The sequence below is a fragment of the Hemibagrus wyckioides genome, linkage group LG06 (assembly GCF_019097595.1).
Source record: "Hemibagrus wyckioides isolate EC202008001 linkage group LG06, SWU_Hwy_1.0, whole genome shotgun sequence".
NCBI lineage: Eukaryota > Metazoa > Chordata > Actinopteri > Siluriformes > Bagridae > Hemibagrus > Hemibagrus wyckioides.
The window spans coordinates 26,560,779-26,576,854 of NC_080715.1; the positions used below are offsets into that span (position 1 = coordinate 26,560,779).

The 16,076-nt window shown below is 41.6% G+C and overlaps 3 protein-coding genes across 3 annotated transcripts in view; 1 reads left to right on the forward strand and 2 right to left on the reverse strand.

Moving 5' to 3' along the window:
* Positions 1-243: 243 nt before the first annotated feature.
* rpl31 (ribosomal protein L31) lies at positions 244-2,992 on the reverse strand. Its single transcript, XM_058393496.1, has 5 exons — positions 2,945-2,992; positions 2,542-2,648; positions 1,020-1,145; positions 806-918; positions 244-315 (listed from the first exon to the last, which is right to left on the reverse strand). Exons 2-5 carry the CDS (start codon positions 2,646-2,648, stop codon positions 284-286), a joined length of 378 nt encoding a protein of 125 aa, XP_058249479.1. The 5' UTR covers positions 2,945-2,992; the 3' UTR covers positions 244-283.
* Positions 2,993-3,223: 231 nt separating this feature from the next.
* cnot11 (CCR4-NOT transcription complex, subunit 11) lies at positions 3,224-8,930 on the forward strand. The gene is made up of 7 exons (XM_058393495.1): positions 3,224-3,835; positions 5,411-5,575; positions 5,687-5,839; positions 6,820-7,025; positions 7,190-7,392; positions 7,538-7,634; positions 7,778-8,930. Exons 1-7 carry the CDS (start codon positions 3,520-3,522, stop codon positions 7,973-7,975), a joined length of 1,338 nt encoding a protein of 445 aa, XP_058249478.1. The 5' UTR covers positions 3,224-3,519; the 3' UTR covers positions 7,976-8,930.
* Positions 8,931-10,000: 1,070 nt separating this feature from the next.
* Positions 10,001-16,076, reverse strand: part of lcp1 (lymphocyte cytosolic protein 1 (L-plastin)) — a 10,895-nt gene continuing 4,819 nt past the window's right edge. The window contains exons 3-16 of the mRNA XM_058393494.1: positions 15,436-15,599; positions 15,131-15,254; positions 14,873-15,005; positions 14,365-14,446; positions 13,577-13,742; positions 13,318-13,460; positions 13,096-13,191; positions 12,757-12,952; positions 12,472-12,550; positions 12,273-12,387; positions 11,716-11,849; positions 11,409-11,529; positions 11,059-11,183; positions 10,001-10,481 (exon numbers count right to left, since the gene is read on the reverse strand). Coding sequence (XP_058249477.1) covers positions 10,349-10,481; positions 11,059-11,183; positions 11,409-11,529; positions 11,716-11,849; positions 12,273-12,387; positions 12,472-12,550; positions 12,757-12,952; positions 13,096-13,191; positions 13,318-13,460; positions 13,577-13,742; positions 14,365-14,446; positions 14,873-15,005; positions 15,131-15,254; positions 15,436-15,599 — 1,811 coding nt within the window. The 3' untranslated portion in view covers positions 10,001-10,348. The remainder of the gene's footprint in view (positions 10,482-11,058; positions 11,184-11,408; positions 11,530-11,715; positions 11,850-12,272; positions 12,388-12,471; positions 12,551-12,756; positions 12,953-13,095; positions 13,192-13,317; positions 13,461-13,576; positions 13,743-14,364; positions 14,447-14,872; positions 15,006-15,130; positions 15,255-15,435; positions 15,600-16,076) is intronic.

The following is a 16,076-nucleotide window of genomic DNA, read 5'->3' on the forward strand; positions in this document are numbered from 1 at the left end:
AGTTAAAGATCCAGCCTGCAGCTGAAGCCTCAGTGTGTAAAACAGTAGTGTGTTCTTCAGATCAACTCTCACACTGATCGAGGAAGCTAATGTTCACCTACAGTAAGTGCACATCCTGAAGATGTAATCATAGTAACCAGAGCTCAGGATCCAACTGAGACCTGTGGTGTGAGGTGCCAGCATTCCTGCTGAAGCTGGGGCCAAAGAAAGGAGAAAAAAGAAAAAAAAACAAGCAAGCCCAAATTCTTTTTAGAATTTTATTACAATTTTCACGAGATGTACATTAGTTTTCATCCACATTGACGGTCTGAAGACCTGCAAAAGAAAGTGCAACATTAGAGCTTATTATTCACAATCCATCTGCTGCTGATTTCCACTACAGCGAATCATGATAGTCATGATCTGCACAGCAGAACTGTGAGCAGAAAACCCACAAATATAAGCTACATGACTGACACTAGATGACTTGCAGTTATCTTGGAACAATTCCCATCTTTATCAGACGAATCTCACACAAGTCACCAACATACAAAGTGTACCAGCAGCTCGGGTCAGAATTCAGTATTGACGTTATTAGTAAAACAATTTAAACACCAGACGATATTACAGAGCAGAAATTCTGCTACACAAGCCTTTAAAGAGATGAACAGATGATCGAGATCTCAATGAGATGCTCAGCTCAATTTTCCAGCTTTGGGTTCCTTCTGGGAAATATCTATCTATGTGGATCACAATCTCGTACCTGACTCAGTTTAAATGAATCAAAAACAGTGTAAAATCAGCGGCGTGTGCTCAGCTCGCTCACCTTTGTACGTGGTGACGGGGACGTACGTGACGAGTGTGTACAGCTTGTTGGGTGAATCTTCGTCTTCGTTGCGTTTCCTGGATAAACGCACACGCATGCGATATGGGACGTTCCTGATGACACACAAAACAGATCTGAGCACGGGTAGGCCTTCAGTCCATAACTCTGATGGAACCTTGTTGAATCAGGTTATTCTGGGTGTAGTGCGTGTTACCTGACTCCCTTGGCCCACACAGCCTTGTTCAGACGGGTGTCGATGCGGACGTCGGGCGTGCCCATCTCCTTCACGGCAAACTTGCGGATTTCCTTGATGGCACGTGGGGCTCGCTTCTTGAAGGAGCTGCAGGACAGAAGATCAGTTTTTAAGAACAAGTCCATTCGCGCATATCAAACTTGATTAACAGATATGAACAGTTCTCATACTGCCATTTCATAAACAGAGGAGGTCATGTTTATTCTACTACTCAAATCCTACACCATCCTGCCCCAGCACTCTTGATTCAACTCCTCCGCTAAGTAACAATCCTTCCTGAGGTGCATGTGGATTAGTGAAAACACTGAAACATTCATGGTATCTCAAGTGTTTAAGGCTCTGGGTTGTTGATTGGAAGATTGGGGTGCAAGCCCCAACACCACCAAGCTGCCATTGTTAAGCCCTTGAGCAAGGCCCACAACTCCCCCTGCTCCAGGGGTGCTGTATCATGGCTGACCCTGCACTCTGACACCAACCCTCCAAGAATGGGATATGAAAAGAAAGAATTTGCACTGTGCAGTAATGTATGTGAGACAAAGGCAACTTAACATCCAGCACCATGATGAAAAACCAGTTCACTATATACTGGGGTCCAGTAACACGTCTAATCAAACACTGATATTCTGCACTAAACAGAGCTGATTAATCAGTGTGTGGAACCTCATGACACCAGGATCAGCTTCCTCTGACATATCCTGTTTAAAACCAAGAACATTCACTCTCAGCTGTGCTCCTAACCTGAGGAGGCTCTGGTAGCTCCACCCCTTCTGCTGCATAAGGAGATCCTATTCCACACCTCAATACTTAGTGGTTATATAAACACAGTGTTATACACTATATACACTACATCTCCAAGTCTGCAAGGGTCAGGACACTATTAATGCAATCAAGACGACAAATTAGTGAAATGTAAACAGAAGACACCACCACAGCTCCTACACCAGCACCATCAATCAGATCTCAGAGGACGCCTATAGATCGGTGACAAAACAGTCTGTGTTGCTGATGCTGCCATTCCCCTGTAGAGAGCGCCGAGCTCAAAATTCACTAAATCTCAACGCTCAAAGAACATAAGCTTTCAAATGATGCAGCACAAACACACATTTACCAGATAACCACCTAAAGATGAACAAAGCTAGAACACTCCTTGCTGAAATCCACCAGGATCTTGGAAATATCCGACATGGAAAAGTGTGACCTCAGAAATCAGGAACTCTGGGAAACCTCTACCTTTGCCTGACTTCTCTACCAAAGCAATCTAACATCCTCCTGGAGTTTCCAAGCTACAGATCAGCATCACAACCACTAACTACCCCTGTATAATAACACGTGACGTGCTTCACGAAGCAGACTGTCGCAAAGCGATGACATCACGCCTGCAATAATACAGCTCTACTATACAGCCTGTATACCGATATAAAAAGTTTCTTAACTTGACTCTTGATTGAGGAGAGTGTAAAGTTAGTGTGGAGCTCGCACTCACATGCCGTGGATGCGCTTGTGGATGTTGATGGTGTATTCCCGGGTCACCACCTCGTTAATGGCGGAGCGCCCTTTCTTCTTCTCACCTCCTTTCTTCAGCGGTGCCATCTGATCGATTATAAAGGAAGAAATTATTATTTCAATATAAACTTCCAACAGAAACAGACACACACACGTAGTGCAGACGCGCTACACGCAATTCCTGTGCTTAGCTAGCAACCGGACTAGCAGCCAATATGTCCGGTTTTAAAGCATATCAGTCAATAAAAAAACACCAATTTCTACCCACGCGCCATTTTAAACATCTTATAAACATATATACAACAAAGATGAGTGGTTTTATTTATTAAAACATAACAGATGAAGGTAGATTTGTGAACCAGACTCTGATCGCCAATACTCACTCTAACCGACGAACTTCGAAAAGGAAGAAGGAAGGGATTGTGGGTAATACAAAAGGAGGGGGTTAACAGCGGTTCGCTTCCGGGTTAAAATTTTTTAACATATTTACTGAATAGCGTTGTAATAAAAATACATATTAACAGTTTTATCATAAAACGATTCATTTATATATGTATATTTGTTTGAAAAAAAACTAAGGATCTAAAAAAATAGTTTTATGTGAACAACGTTTATAATGTTTTATTGAACAACAGTTCCCATGAGGCATTTCGGCACTCCACTGCAAGGGTTTGTGGGAGATGCTGAACCGTTTGTTTGCTTTCGAGCTCATCAGCTAAGGTGGAAATAAACGCTTAGTTTGAGTCCATTGTAGGATATTTGTTTTGTTAATAGGAAATTGTTAAGAACGTAGTATGTTGTTTAGTAATGATGAAGTATGCTGGCTAACTAAACTAAACAGCTAGCATTAGCTTGGTTGTTTTGGTTGGCGCGTGAGCCAACAAACCCGAGTCTGTGATTTATTTATTAGTCCATTTATTCTTCTTAAACTGTACTGCTTATTGACGGGAGAAGGGATATGACTTTAGCGCCGAAGGAGCTGACCACACTGCTGGGCCTGCTGTCGGAGGAGGCGTGCGCCGGCACCTCGTTCGAGAGCCTCGCGAGCGCCTTCCACCACTGCTTCGGTAAAGCCGAGCACTTCCGGGTGGGTTCCGTGCTCGTGCTGCTCCTGCAGCATGCCGACCTGCTTCCAGGTTCCGCTCAGCGCCTCGCCGCGCTCTACCTGCTGTGGGAGATGTACCGAACCGAGCCGCTCGCCTCTAACCCGTTCTGCGCCGTGTTCGCTCACCTACTCAACCCCGGCAAGGACGAGCACGAGCGCCACCTCTCAGGTCTGCTGTTCTACCACTGTTACAGACTCTATATGCTGATGAGTGTAATATTCAAAACAAACATAAAGCCAGAACATTATGACCACTCACGGATGAATATACACTGTATTGCCAAAAGTTTTGGGACACCCCTCTAAATCATTCAATTCAGGTGTTGTTTTTCAGGGATTGGGCTTGGCCCCTTAGTTCATGTCAAAGGAATTCTTAATGCTTCAACATACCATAAAGTTCCATAAGGACATGGATGAGGGAGTTTGGTGTGGAGGAACTTGACTGGTCTGCACAGAATCCTGACCTCGACCTGATAGAACACCTTTGGTATGAATTAGAGTGGAAAACTGGGACATCTGCCTTTACATGCACATGAATGTAATATGGAGTTGTCCCAACCTTTGTAGCTATAACAGCTTCAAATCTTCTGGGAAGTCTTTCCACAAGGTTTTGGAGTGTGTTTATGGGAATTTTTGACCATTCCTCTAGAAGCTCATTTGTGAGGTCAGACACTGATGTTGGACGAGAAGGCCTGGCTCACAGTCTCCACTCTAATTCATCCCAAAGGTGTTCTATCTGGTTTAGGTCAGGACTCTGTGCAGGCCAGTCAAGTTCCTCCACACTAAACTCCCTCATCCATGTCTTTATGGACCTTGCTTTGTGCACTGGTGTGCAGTCATGTTGAAACAGGAAGGGATCATCCCCAAACTGTTCTCACAAAGTTGGGAGTATGAAATTGTCCAAAATGTCTTGGTATGCTGAAGCATTAAGAGTTCCCTTCACTGGAACTAAGGGGCCGAGTCAACCCCTGAAAAACAACGCCTGAATTCGATGATTTGGAGGGGTGTCCCAAAACTTTTGGCAATATTGTGTATTAAACAGAAAGCAAACACTCGTATATTGTATTCTTTGTGTTGGATGCGGGTGAAATGTGCAGTGTGAGAGAGAAACACATTTAACTCATGTGAAGTCATTGCGTTCAGGATGCACTGTGGGAAGAAAGCGAGTTGGTGGAGGTGGTGTGATGCTCTGGGCAGTGTTCTGCTGGGAAGCCTTGAGTTCTGCCATTCATGTGGATGTTATTTTGACACTTACCACCAGCCTAAACATTGTTGCAGACCATGTACACCCTTTCATGTCAACATGTTCCCTGAGACAGTGTCCAGGTTCAGCAGTTTAATGCTTCCTGACACACTGCACGTGCTGCTCAGAAAGGTGTTGACCCAGTGGCTCATGGAGGGTGAGGTTCAAGGTGTTGACCTGTCCATGGAGGCTCCACTTCATAACTTACAAGATTTAAAGGATGTGTTGCTGTTTTGAATCAAGATATCACAGCAAACCTTCAGAGGTCTTTTGGAGTCCAGGCCTCTGAGTCAGAGCAGTGTTTTTGTTACACAGTGTTTTTAATGTTCTGGCTAATTGGTGGAGCAGTTTATCAGGGTTGTGCACTTGGTTTTGGCTGTGTTTAACATACACAAAGTAAAAAAGACTGAGCTCACTTGCTTACATAGCTGTATGTAGCTGGATTATTATATATTTTTTTAGTCACACACAGTCACAGGTTTGTTCTTCCCTCTTGTCCAGGTTTTCTTCCCCCGGTCACTCTTCCTGAGAAGTTTTTCCTCTCCCAGCTGATGCTCGCTCCTCCTCGGGAGCTCTTCAAGAAAACCCCACGCCAGATCTCCTGCATGGATGTGAGCTCGGCACCGCAGACCATCGACATCAGTGGACTCCAGCTTGCTCTTGCCGGTAATCACCTTTTTCTGTTGAACTGAACTGCAGAGCTGATGGGTTATAAAAAAGTATGAGCATCGCATTGCAGAATAACTCACCGTCCGTGTGTGTGTGTGATCAATCCAGAGCGTCAGTCGGAGCTTCCCACTCAGAGCAAAGCCAGTTTTCCCAGCCTCCTCAGCGACCCTGACCCTGACTCTTCCCACTCTGGCTTTGACAGCTCCTTAGCCAATCAGATCACAGAGTCACTGGTTACAGGGCCACGCCCACCTCTGGAGAGTAAGTGTACTTCCAGTTACTGTTACAGTAAACATTCTAACCTAAAGTAACGGTTACTTCTAAGGCCGCGTGTAAGCTTTGAGATTCTTCTTTGAATTTAAAATGTTTAGAATCGGTGTATTTACACTGGATCCACTTTTCAAAACAACAATGAAAAAAATGAAACATTGAGTTTACTTTAGCAAAAGCAAAGCTTAGTGATTTATGTTGTTATCTTGTGATTTGAAGACTGGAGTTTATGAATACATATAAACATCCAAAACCAGAAACCACTACAGAATCGGTTTTTATATTTTGCTACTCTTCAGTCTGCTTCATTAGTGTTAGATGTAAAATCTAAAAACATGGAACTTTTCCCCACTCAAATTCCCCTAAGCTCATTATTATACAATATTAGGTGAGTAGCATCAGTAGTCCATGACGAGCGAAAAAAAACCTGAAGAATTCTGTTAGGTCAAATGATGTGTCTGTTGCCCATCAATACATTTCTGATTCCCAGAGACGAGTTAAAACAAACATGCTTATTCCACTTTGTTTCAAATTCATTAAGATTTCTGGAGGCATTTGCAGACCTGTTATTCCCTAATCAGCAGAAATAACTTGGTATAGAAGAGTCTCACCCATGGGTCTGCTGCGTCAACCATCATGTTCCACAAAATTATATTTTTTAATTATTTTAGACTTAAATAAATAGTTAATGGGGGTTTATTTAGCTAACATTTTAAATAAATGTCAATTAAAACATCTGTTAGCTACTTGAACATTACGTATGGTTTATTAATGCTGAAGTTCATTGTTAGGTAACAGGAGCCTTAATATAAAGCATTACACTTATTTTCAATACTTTTGCAGCTGCTGAATCTTGAGGGCTTTGTGCCCTCAAGCAATAAGTTGCATAAGAAATTTGCATGCACTCATTTATCAGTACTTCTTGGAGTGCAGTGAGAGGCTGTATTTATTCTTGTTTCTTCCACGTGCAGGTCATTTCCGTCCCGAGCTGATCCGGCCGGCTCCTCCGTTATTCCAGGCGAGCGAGGCCGAGCTTGCGTGGCTGAGTCCAGCTGAGCCCGAGCACCGTGTGCAGTGGGATCGCTCCATGTGTGTCCGCGCTGCCACTGGCCTCGAGACCAAACGCATCATGGCTAAAGCCTTCAAGAGCCCGCTCTCAGCATCTCAGCAGTCTCAGGTACCACATCTAGTCTCTCCACATGTGAAGTCAGAATTTAAACACACAGACAAGAACCGGACACATTTCTGTATTAATTAAAATCAGACACTTTATTTTTACTTCTGTATAAAGCGTGTCTGTTTCTGCCAATCAGATTCACCATGTTCTTCTCTTTTTCTTAGCTGCTGGCTGAGTTGGAGAAAGATCCAAAGCTGGTGTACCACATCGGCCTCACCCCTGCTAAACTGCCCGATCTAGTGGAAAACAACCCACTGGTGGCCATCGAGATGCTGCTGAAGCTCATGTCCTCCAGCCAGATTACAGAATATTTCTCCGTACTGGTCAACATGGACATGTCCTTACACTCCATGGAGGTGGTGAACAGGTACACAGCTTCCTAACACTCTTACAGCAGAGGTATTAATCATAAATCATATCTTTTTTTGTGAGTTTTTGTGCGTAAAGAGCGCTAGGTCTTAATGATCATTTCTTTATTATAACTGGAACGTTATGTGGTGTATGGGCTTCAGGTTGACGACGGCGGTGGATCTTCCGCCCGAGTTCATCCACCTGTATATCTCTAACTGCATCTCAACCTGCGAGCAAATCAAGGACAAGTACATGCAGGTCAGTAAACCTAACTTTCACAAAACAAATTTCATAGCTGCGTCATCCTCACTGACTCCAATAAACAAAACCTCAGGTGTAATCAGTATCAAGATCGAACCAGCCTTTATTTATTTGCCCCTCTCTCTCTGTCTCTCTATCAGAATCGGTTAGTGCGCCTAGTGTGCGTTTTTCTTCAGTCACTGATCCGCAACAAGATCATCAACGTGCAGGACCTGTTCATCGAGGTGCAGGCGTTCTGTATCGAGTTCAGTCGAATCCGTGAGGCTGCTGGTCTCTTCCGCCTCCTCAAGACGCTAGATAACGGAGAGACGCCAGCAGAGGGCAAAGTAGCCAAATAAAACCTCTCTAAAAATGGTGATTGGGACTGATGTAACCCTGGTGTTGGGTGAACTGGAACTCAGATAGTCCTGGCCTGATGAAGCTAAAAAATTTTGTTTTTCTGTTTGTTTTTTTTAAAGCCAGAGCAAGATCTGCCAAAACATGAATTAAGGCTAGTAAAGAGGGCGCTAATTAGCCTCAGTTCTGTTTATGAGGTTTTTAACTTGGCTCCCTATAAATTTCTTTGAAATCAGCCAAGATCTTGCACTCAGCTCATCCGGGACCTCGATCTGAGCTTGGTCTCGACTCTTCGTTAACACTGACACTGAAACAAAAAGGGAGCTTGCTCATCTGGATCCCTCAGTAGAAACCTCACACAGCCTTTTTTTTATTTTCTGGAGAGATGGAATATGTGATCAAACTGTAACCCTGTACATTTCTCTAAAGACTTTTCATGGTCTCAATCTTTTTTAAAATATATATATATATATATATATATATATATATATATATATATATATATATATATATTATCAGAGTCTTTAGAGCCTCTGTGTAATCAGAAGGAAGTTGATGGCCTGTGTACAAACTGCCACAGCAGTGACATACCATGTTTTTCTTCTAATGTATAAGAAAATAGGGAGGAAAAAATAATTAAATAAATAAATAAATAAAAGCAAAATAGAGACTCTGTAGACTGACTAATGAATGCACTCACAAACATGTTATTTGGGCTGTTTTTTCCCCGTTTTCTCAGTTTATTTTACTGTAACATATATTGTATGCATAAAAATGGTGAAAATGAAAACCCTAAATAATGTGTATTTTGTCCATATTATAAATAGTTACATTTACATCTGTGTGTCAGTGTATTTCAGCAGGGTGGTCATGTCCAGGAATCATAGGCCATAAATTACTTTCCACTGCAAGAAATTGTTATATTCCTTACAAAAATAAAACCCACCTGATGCTAAACATGCATGTTTTACTCTATACAAGCTGCAGCTTAAACAGAATGAGAGCAGTCTAATGTCCACAAGATTTTCTAGCTGAATCTCTTCCACCTCATGAACTCTGCTACTATGAAGCTGCTATAGAAACCTTGCCCACATTGATGGACACCAAAACACCAGAAAATCCTGCTGCTGCCTCCCCGAATGCAGGACGTATCCACTGAGTGAGGATAAGTTCTTCAGAGTGACCGTTGTTCTAAACTTGAGCGTTGTTGTTTACCAGGTACATTATGGAGTCAGTAGGAGGTACCCTCTTAGGCACTTGCTCCACTTTTTCCACAAGAGAGCTCCAAAAATACTTGAATGTTTTTCTTCTGGAGATTTGAAATGTCATGGAGAAAACACTGTTCTCCACTTAGAAAACAGTGCCCCATATGTGGCAGAGCTTGTGCACAGTCTTCTTCCCTTCTGAAGTTTTCGGTTTACCAGAACATTGAGGTATTTCACTCCAGTTTTGGCAATCCATGTCTTCATGGAGCTTGCTTTATGGACACAGGCATGGTCATGCTGGAAGAGGTTTGCATGCTTCCAAGAGAGCCCTATGTCTAAACCCCTCAGCCTGGGATTAGCAAGAATACCCACCTCCACCTATCTCCTGTTGGACTTCTGAAGTAGGAAAGAGACCCTGATCAAGATGTTTAGTAATGGAGCCTGTACTGTATGTTGATGTAAATGAACCCTAATCTCCTTTCTAACTTTCATGAGGGTCTTTGTCTGGAAGTTCTTCTGTTTACCAATGGATACAGTACCAGGACTGTTAAGCCCCTGGTGCCCTAGAGGTTTACTAAAGGGGCATTAATTTGCAGTAGTCTGTACACATGGTCATACTGGCCATTTACTTTCAAACTAGCCAATAATAAAGCTTAGCCAAGTTTAGCACTTAGTTTGGGGCAACCCCAAAACTAGTCCAGTGTCCCAGCTGCTGAATAAACTGTGTGTATAAACCTCTGTCTAATCTTTGTTTCAGTTTTTGGTCTTTATCTGCAATACATGAGCTTCAGTTCACATATAGAGCATTAAGAGTCACACACATTTTAGTAGAAAACTATCAGTTTTATTTATTCCTGATTTCAAAATGTCCTGTGCCTCAAACACAGCACCTGTGTGATGGCTAGAGGGAATGCATGAAATGATTTTATGCTTCTCAACATACATACATCTCTGTTTTTTTCTGTTATGCTAGGCAAGAATGTTAGCATGGGACAAAGGTGATATTAGAGAGAAAAAGAACACTGGTTGGTCCAGTCAGTCCTGCGAGCTTCACACTTGTTTCTTTTTTTGTCTCCAACATACTGAATACAGCAAGGAAATGGAAAACAAATCTTTGGTAAAATACTAAGCAGAGATGAAAGGCTTCTTTCCCTCGGTTAGCTCCTCGCACTACACTCGCTTCATTCCTCGGGCCATGAGGCAGGCGTAAACCGTCATCACCATTTTGGGCTTGACTTCTACTAAGTCTTCAGGAAGTGCGTAAACCCGAGCGCCGATCTTCCTGGCCATGGAGATGGCATACCTAAAAGCAGAGAATCACATACATGTGACATGTCAAACTAATCACACTACGAAAAAGATACTGATAAAACTGCTTGGCTTAAGAACTGAAAGGTGAGAAGTGTCTAATTCAGGACTTTACATCTATAACTAGATAAGTAAAGTATGATTCTTTACAGTAGTTTGCAGTTTGGTAGACAGACAGATAGAGATGATGGAAGGACTGATGTATAATAGACAGACAGAAAGCCAGACAGAGAGATAGATAGACAGATGGATAGATAGATGGATAGATGGATGGACAGATGGATAGATAGACAGACAAATAGATAGATAGATAGATAGATAGATAGATAGATAGATAGATAGATAGATAGATAGATAGATAGATAGATAGATAGATAGAGATGATGGATGGATGGATGTATAATAGACAGAGAGAAAGCCAGACAGAGAGATAGACAGATAGATGGACAGACAGACAGACAGACAGATAGATAGATAGATAGATAGATAGATAGATAGATAGATAGATAGATAGATAGATAGATAGATAGATAGATAGATAGATAGATTGTTTTTTGCTGTTGAGAACGTACTTGGCGTTGTTGAGTTTTTCTTCATCAGTGAGATCTTCAGTCTTGACCAAGTCGTAGCGGATCGATCCTGGCTGGATGGCATCAATGAGGTCCAGCACTGGCAAGCTAGTGCTTATGGATCCATCCTGCAGGAACCAGAGTTCAGAAACTTTGATCAAAGCTCTGCTAAACCTTGGGATGTTTCAAAGGTGCATCTCACATTCAGCTTTAAATTAAACTAACTTAGTTAAGGTTACTGAAGGTTGATTAGTTTTTGGGGTTTTTTTTGGTTCAAACTGGAAAGAAACCTCAGAGTAACTCATAATTTCTCAGAGTTTATTGATAATAAGGAAGCAGGTTGGAGTTCCTACCTTGAAACCTGAGATGGTGTTCTTTCCAGCTTGCCTGAGCGTGTCATTCACCCAGTGGACGATGGTGTCATCGGTGACCTTCTGCCCATCTCCAAGCTCCTCCAGGATGTTCAGAGTGTACCTGAGGAACAAAGCATTTGTAATGTGTCAGTAGATACAGTATATATAGACACAGGAGACTGAATGGAGGGAATGTTATTTTTGACAATTAGGATTCACTGGACAGATCTTAGCAGTATTGTTCTGGTAGAAAGGCTGGTTTTGGGCAAAACACACACTCGTTTCCTCTCAGTTTGAAAAGCCTCACCTCCTCATGAGCTGCCAGAGCAGAGCGAGAGTGAGCGTGCGGTTGCCCTCGTTCAGGTCCTGCCCGGCGATCCCCACCAGAGAAAACTTCGCCTCTTTCTTCCCCAATTCCACTGCATAGTTACAGTTCTCCAGCTGCACATCAACACCACAGAAACAACATCAGTGTGTGTGAGCATCGGCAATAAACATCATACATTACATTCTAATCAATTTTGTTTGTTGGACTCATCAGGTATCAGATACACCAGACTCCTAAGAAGCTCCTGATTCTGATTGGTTGGAAGCTAAATACACTAAATTACAGTTGCTCCTATGTTATTGTTTCTATGGTAACATGACCTTCATGGGGACTTGTATCAGATATGAGCTATTTCATCTGATATACTGACTTTGGAGTTGGACCTGCTAGCACCTTTACATCAGAATGGTTTCCTGTTCTTTGTAGCATTTAGAAACCAGGTGAATAAAGTGTCTGAGCAGCAATGTTGCACTAAATCCATCCTAATCAGCTCTGTATACTATAATGCTGTACGCTCTGGACGACGCTGAGCTCACCTTCTTCATGTTGCTGCCCAGTTTGGGATACGGAGGTTTGTTCACTTTGTCCCAATCTACAGGCACTTTGATCTTCTCATACAGCTGGAAGATGACCAGAGCATCAGCCAGGTCCCTGTAACACACACACACACACTACTTATCTTTCATCTTTTCATCATTCAGCTGATATGTTGGTGGGAAAATAAAATGTTCTTACACATAGAGATGGTTGACACGAGGATTGACCCCAAGCGAGTTCATCCAGTTACGGAAAGTGCGTTCCTCTCTGGTTTCACCTGGTGAAGGAAAGAAATTTGAGAAAATTGCAAGATTGCAAAATTATCTATTAGTGATGAACCAATGTGACTCAATAAGTGAGATTTGATTCACTAATCCATCTACTGTCATGTTTTTGGGAGGTGGAAGGAAACCCGCAGGAATTAACCCCGAGCTCAGTCACGTATCTGAAGGTCTTGCAGTGTAGCATTCTTCAGGAACTTACCCTCGATGGAGCTCCAGTCAATGTCCTGGTTCTCGGGCTTCTTCAGAGCAGGATATTTGTTAAAGAGGTTGGCCACGTAGGCCAGGTTAAGCTTGGGATTTCCTCGCACAACATCATTCGCTGTGACGAACTGACGACAGCCGAGGCGGTCTGCCTGCTCCAGCATGGACTCTGCTCTCTTCAGGTCGTCTTTTTCCTGCAGAGAAACAAAAACGTCTCATGACGGCTAAACCACTAACAGGACCCGCTACAGCAGTTTGGTTAAAAGCACATAATTTGAACATAAGCAAATATGCTTTCTGGTCTGGGTTTGTGTCTGTTTAACTCCTATAACGTTACCCTGAGTCCTGACATGTCGATAGGGATGGGAGGGATGCCTTCTTCATCTCCTTTAGGAGCCACCTGGTTCAGGATGTTGTAGTAAGCCTTGGAATCCTGGGACCAGCAGAAACACACACAACGTTCAGCTTTTTAAGCCTAGGTGATGTTTTGTTAATTCAGAATGACATTTTCTTCAATGTGTGTGTGTGTGTGTGTGTGTGTGCGCGTGTACATGTTTACCTTAATATCAGAGCTGAAATTGTTAATCCTTGGGCAGCCAGCCTGCTCAAGGTGGTAGTTGGCCCATCGCAGAAGCAGCTCTTCAGGGGAAAGCTTCATCAGATCCTCTAGACTCTCACCATCCCTCAGCAAAGCAATCAAGGCTACACACACACACACACACACACATTATATTTAACAGGAATAATCCTATGTAATATAATAAACCAGCTAGTGATAGTTAGTTTGTGTGTGTATGCGTGTGTGTGTGTGTGTTTACCTTCATTCCTGCTGATCTCAATATCGGCTAACAGACCGATTTTGATGATCTGCCACAGAAGACCGAGAACCAAATGTTGCCTGCCTTCCTTCAGGTCTGCTGCTCCGATATTCACAACATGGCATCCGATAGCCGAGGACGAGTTCAGAGCCAGGTTGAGATTCTCCTACACACACACACACACACACATGCATTGAGCACAGAGTCTATGACATTAAACTTGCAGACGTGCAATAAAATGTTAACAGTTGTCACTATACATCTTCTTTATACAAATTCTTTATAAGAGTCTTTATGAGCACTGCAGCAGCTGATGCAAAAAATAACATCATACATGTCAAATGTATCTTTTATTTCTTCTTATAAGAATATGATATATCAAATATAACAAACACAAACACACTGTAGTGTGGTAACACAGAGACAGTCGCTCTGGAGGTCAAAGGTGTGTTTCTTAAATGAACTACGCAACACTCAAAAAGTCTACAACAACAACACTTCTGTCTGTTAGCCAACAGCCAGGGAGGATATATTTTTGAATGCATTTTGTAATTTTGAATGCATTTGTATATCAATTATTCCATTTATTTTTCATTTATATTACATTTCTATTTATTTCTCGTATTATTTCTTGTAATCTGAAGCAGTCTCTGGCAAAAGAATTTCTTTCAGGATTAATAAAGTACTATCTTATCTTAAAGTAACATGTGAGGATCTTGTCATCACCAGAAAAACATCACAGGAAGAAACAAAAAGAAAGATTGTTATTGGTCTTAGGATTTCGTTACCTGGATGGTAAAAGGTGTGAGCTTCTTCTTATTGATGGTTCTCTCATCAATGGTGTCGGGGACAGACAAGTTGATCATTTTACTGGAAAAAGAAACAAATTATTAATATAATAATAAACAAAGGTTTACTTTTAATACTAGCACTAGTCTTAATAATATGAACTATAAAAGCAAAAATTAAACTAAAAATAACTAAATTAATAATAATAATTATTATAATAATTATAATAATAATGTTATTACAAACACTACTACTATTTTACTTCAAAAAAATTATAAAAATTAAAAAAATAAATTAATAATATTAATTAATAATAATAATGATGATACAAGCACTGCCACTACACTTCATAATTATTATAATTATAAATTAATAATTAATAAAACTAATGTACTTGCCTTTGAAATTCACAAAGTCCATTTTCTACAGTATCTGAATGATATCATCTTTTAACTTAAAAGGTGTGTGTGTGTGTGTGTGTGTGTGTGTGTGTGTGTGTACACGTACCAGAGGACAATGCCATCTCCCACAGCTGTGAACAGGTCATCTGAGCTCGGGTCCATGGGGAGGACATGTTTGCAGTCAGCATCTTTCTCCAAGGCCTTGTTGATCCAGTTTACAAAAGCCACCTTCTCCTCCTCTGCGCACACACACACACAAAGTATACTTAAATTTACTATACAAATTGGTGACCAGATCATCTCAACATGAAACTGAATATATTGCTACCTTTTCCATGAACTGTGTGTGTGTGTGTGTTTATACCCGAGTACGAGTGCTGTGTGCCCGATTGCTCTGAGGTTCCTGCTACAGAGTAAATCCCCTCCTTCTTGTTGATGGCCTTGCGGAAAGTTTTGGCCACCTCCGAGCTCTTCAGCTCATTAAAGACCTGGAACAAGGAACAACACAAATACATGAACAACAACCTTATTACTGTTTCAGTTAGAAGATGATTCAAGTCCCCATTTAATTCTAAAGACATGCTATATTTCCTGACGCTTCAACACATGCTAATCAGGCAATAAGTACTGCTGTGTGCTGTGTGTCTGTTGAGCTTTGTCCTTATTCACCTTTGCAAACTCATCGAACGTGATCTTGCCATCCTTGTCCTGGTCCATGGTTTGGCTGAGCTCCTGGATGATCTCACGAATTCGATATCCCGGCAGAGGAAGATTGGCCACTTTAAACAACTCGTTCAGCTCATCTGTGCTGATGTAGCCGTTAGAGTCCAGATCTGGACAAAAGGAAAAAGATAATAATCACTTTTATACCACAGATTAAACAAATTATAAAAATGTTCATCTTGTAGACATAGAGACGTTTCAGCATTTCAGCGGTTCTCCAGTGTCAGCGAGTCTGTAATCGATAGTCTAAAGTTTATAGTGACTATAATGTAAGAACTGACCAACTTGATTCACAGAAAATGAAACGTAACTATTGTCCAAGTGGAAAAAATGTGTTGATCTTAAATAAATTTTTAAAAAGTTAGTATACAATCGCTGGCTGCTCTGTAAAACACTTATTATAAAGAATCCACTTGGGAAGTGATGACACCACACTGTCATGGATTTTTCCATAACAGCACACCTTCACATGGTTCCTTAAATACTAAACAAAACTCTGCATTAAAATTTACAAAGACGTGACTTCTGTGGGCAACATTTTTGGGCAGCTCCTGATGGACTTTTTTGTTCATTTTGAATACATTTCA

Excerpts from the sequence above, each read along its gene's own strand:
- cnot11 (XM_058393495.1), top strand. The coding sequence starts at position 3,520 with ATGACTTTAGCGCCGAAGGAGCTGACCACACTGCTGGGCCTGCTGTCG. Across the intron at positions 7,026-7,189 it reads CAGCATCTCAGCAGTCTCAG|CTGCTGGCTGAGTTGGAGAA; the intron begins GTACCACATCTA and ends TCTTTTTCTTAG. Across the intron at positions 7,393-7,537 it reads TCCATGGAGGTGGTGAACAG|GTTGACGACGGCGGTGGATC; the intron begins GTACACAGCTTC and ends TATGGGCTTCAG.
- rpl31 (XM_058393496.1), bottom strand. The coding sequence starts at position 2,648 with ATGGCACCGCTGAAGAAAGGAGGTGAGAAGAAGAAAGGGCGCTCCGCC. Across the intron at positions 919-1,019 it reads GTGTGGGCCAAGGGAGTCAG|GAACGTCCCATATCGCATGC; the intron begins GTAACACGCACT and ends GTGTGTCATCAG. Across the intron at positions 316-805 it reads CCCCGTCACCACGTACAAAG|GTCTTCAGACCGTCAATGTG; the intron begins GTGAGCGAGCTG and ends TTTCTTTTGCAG.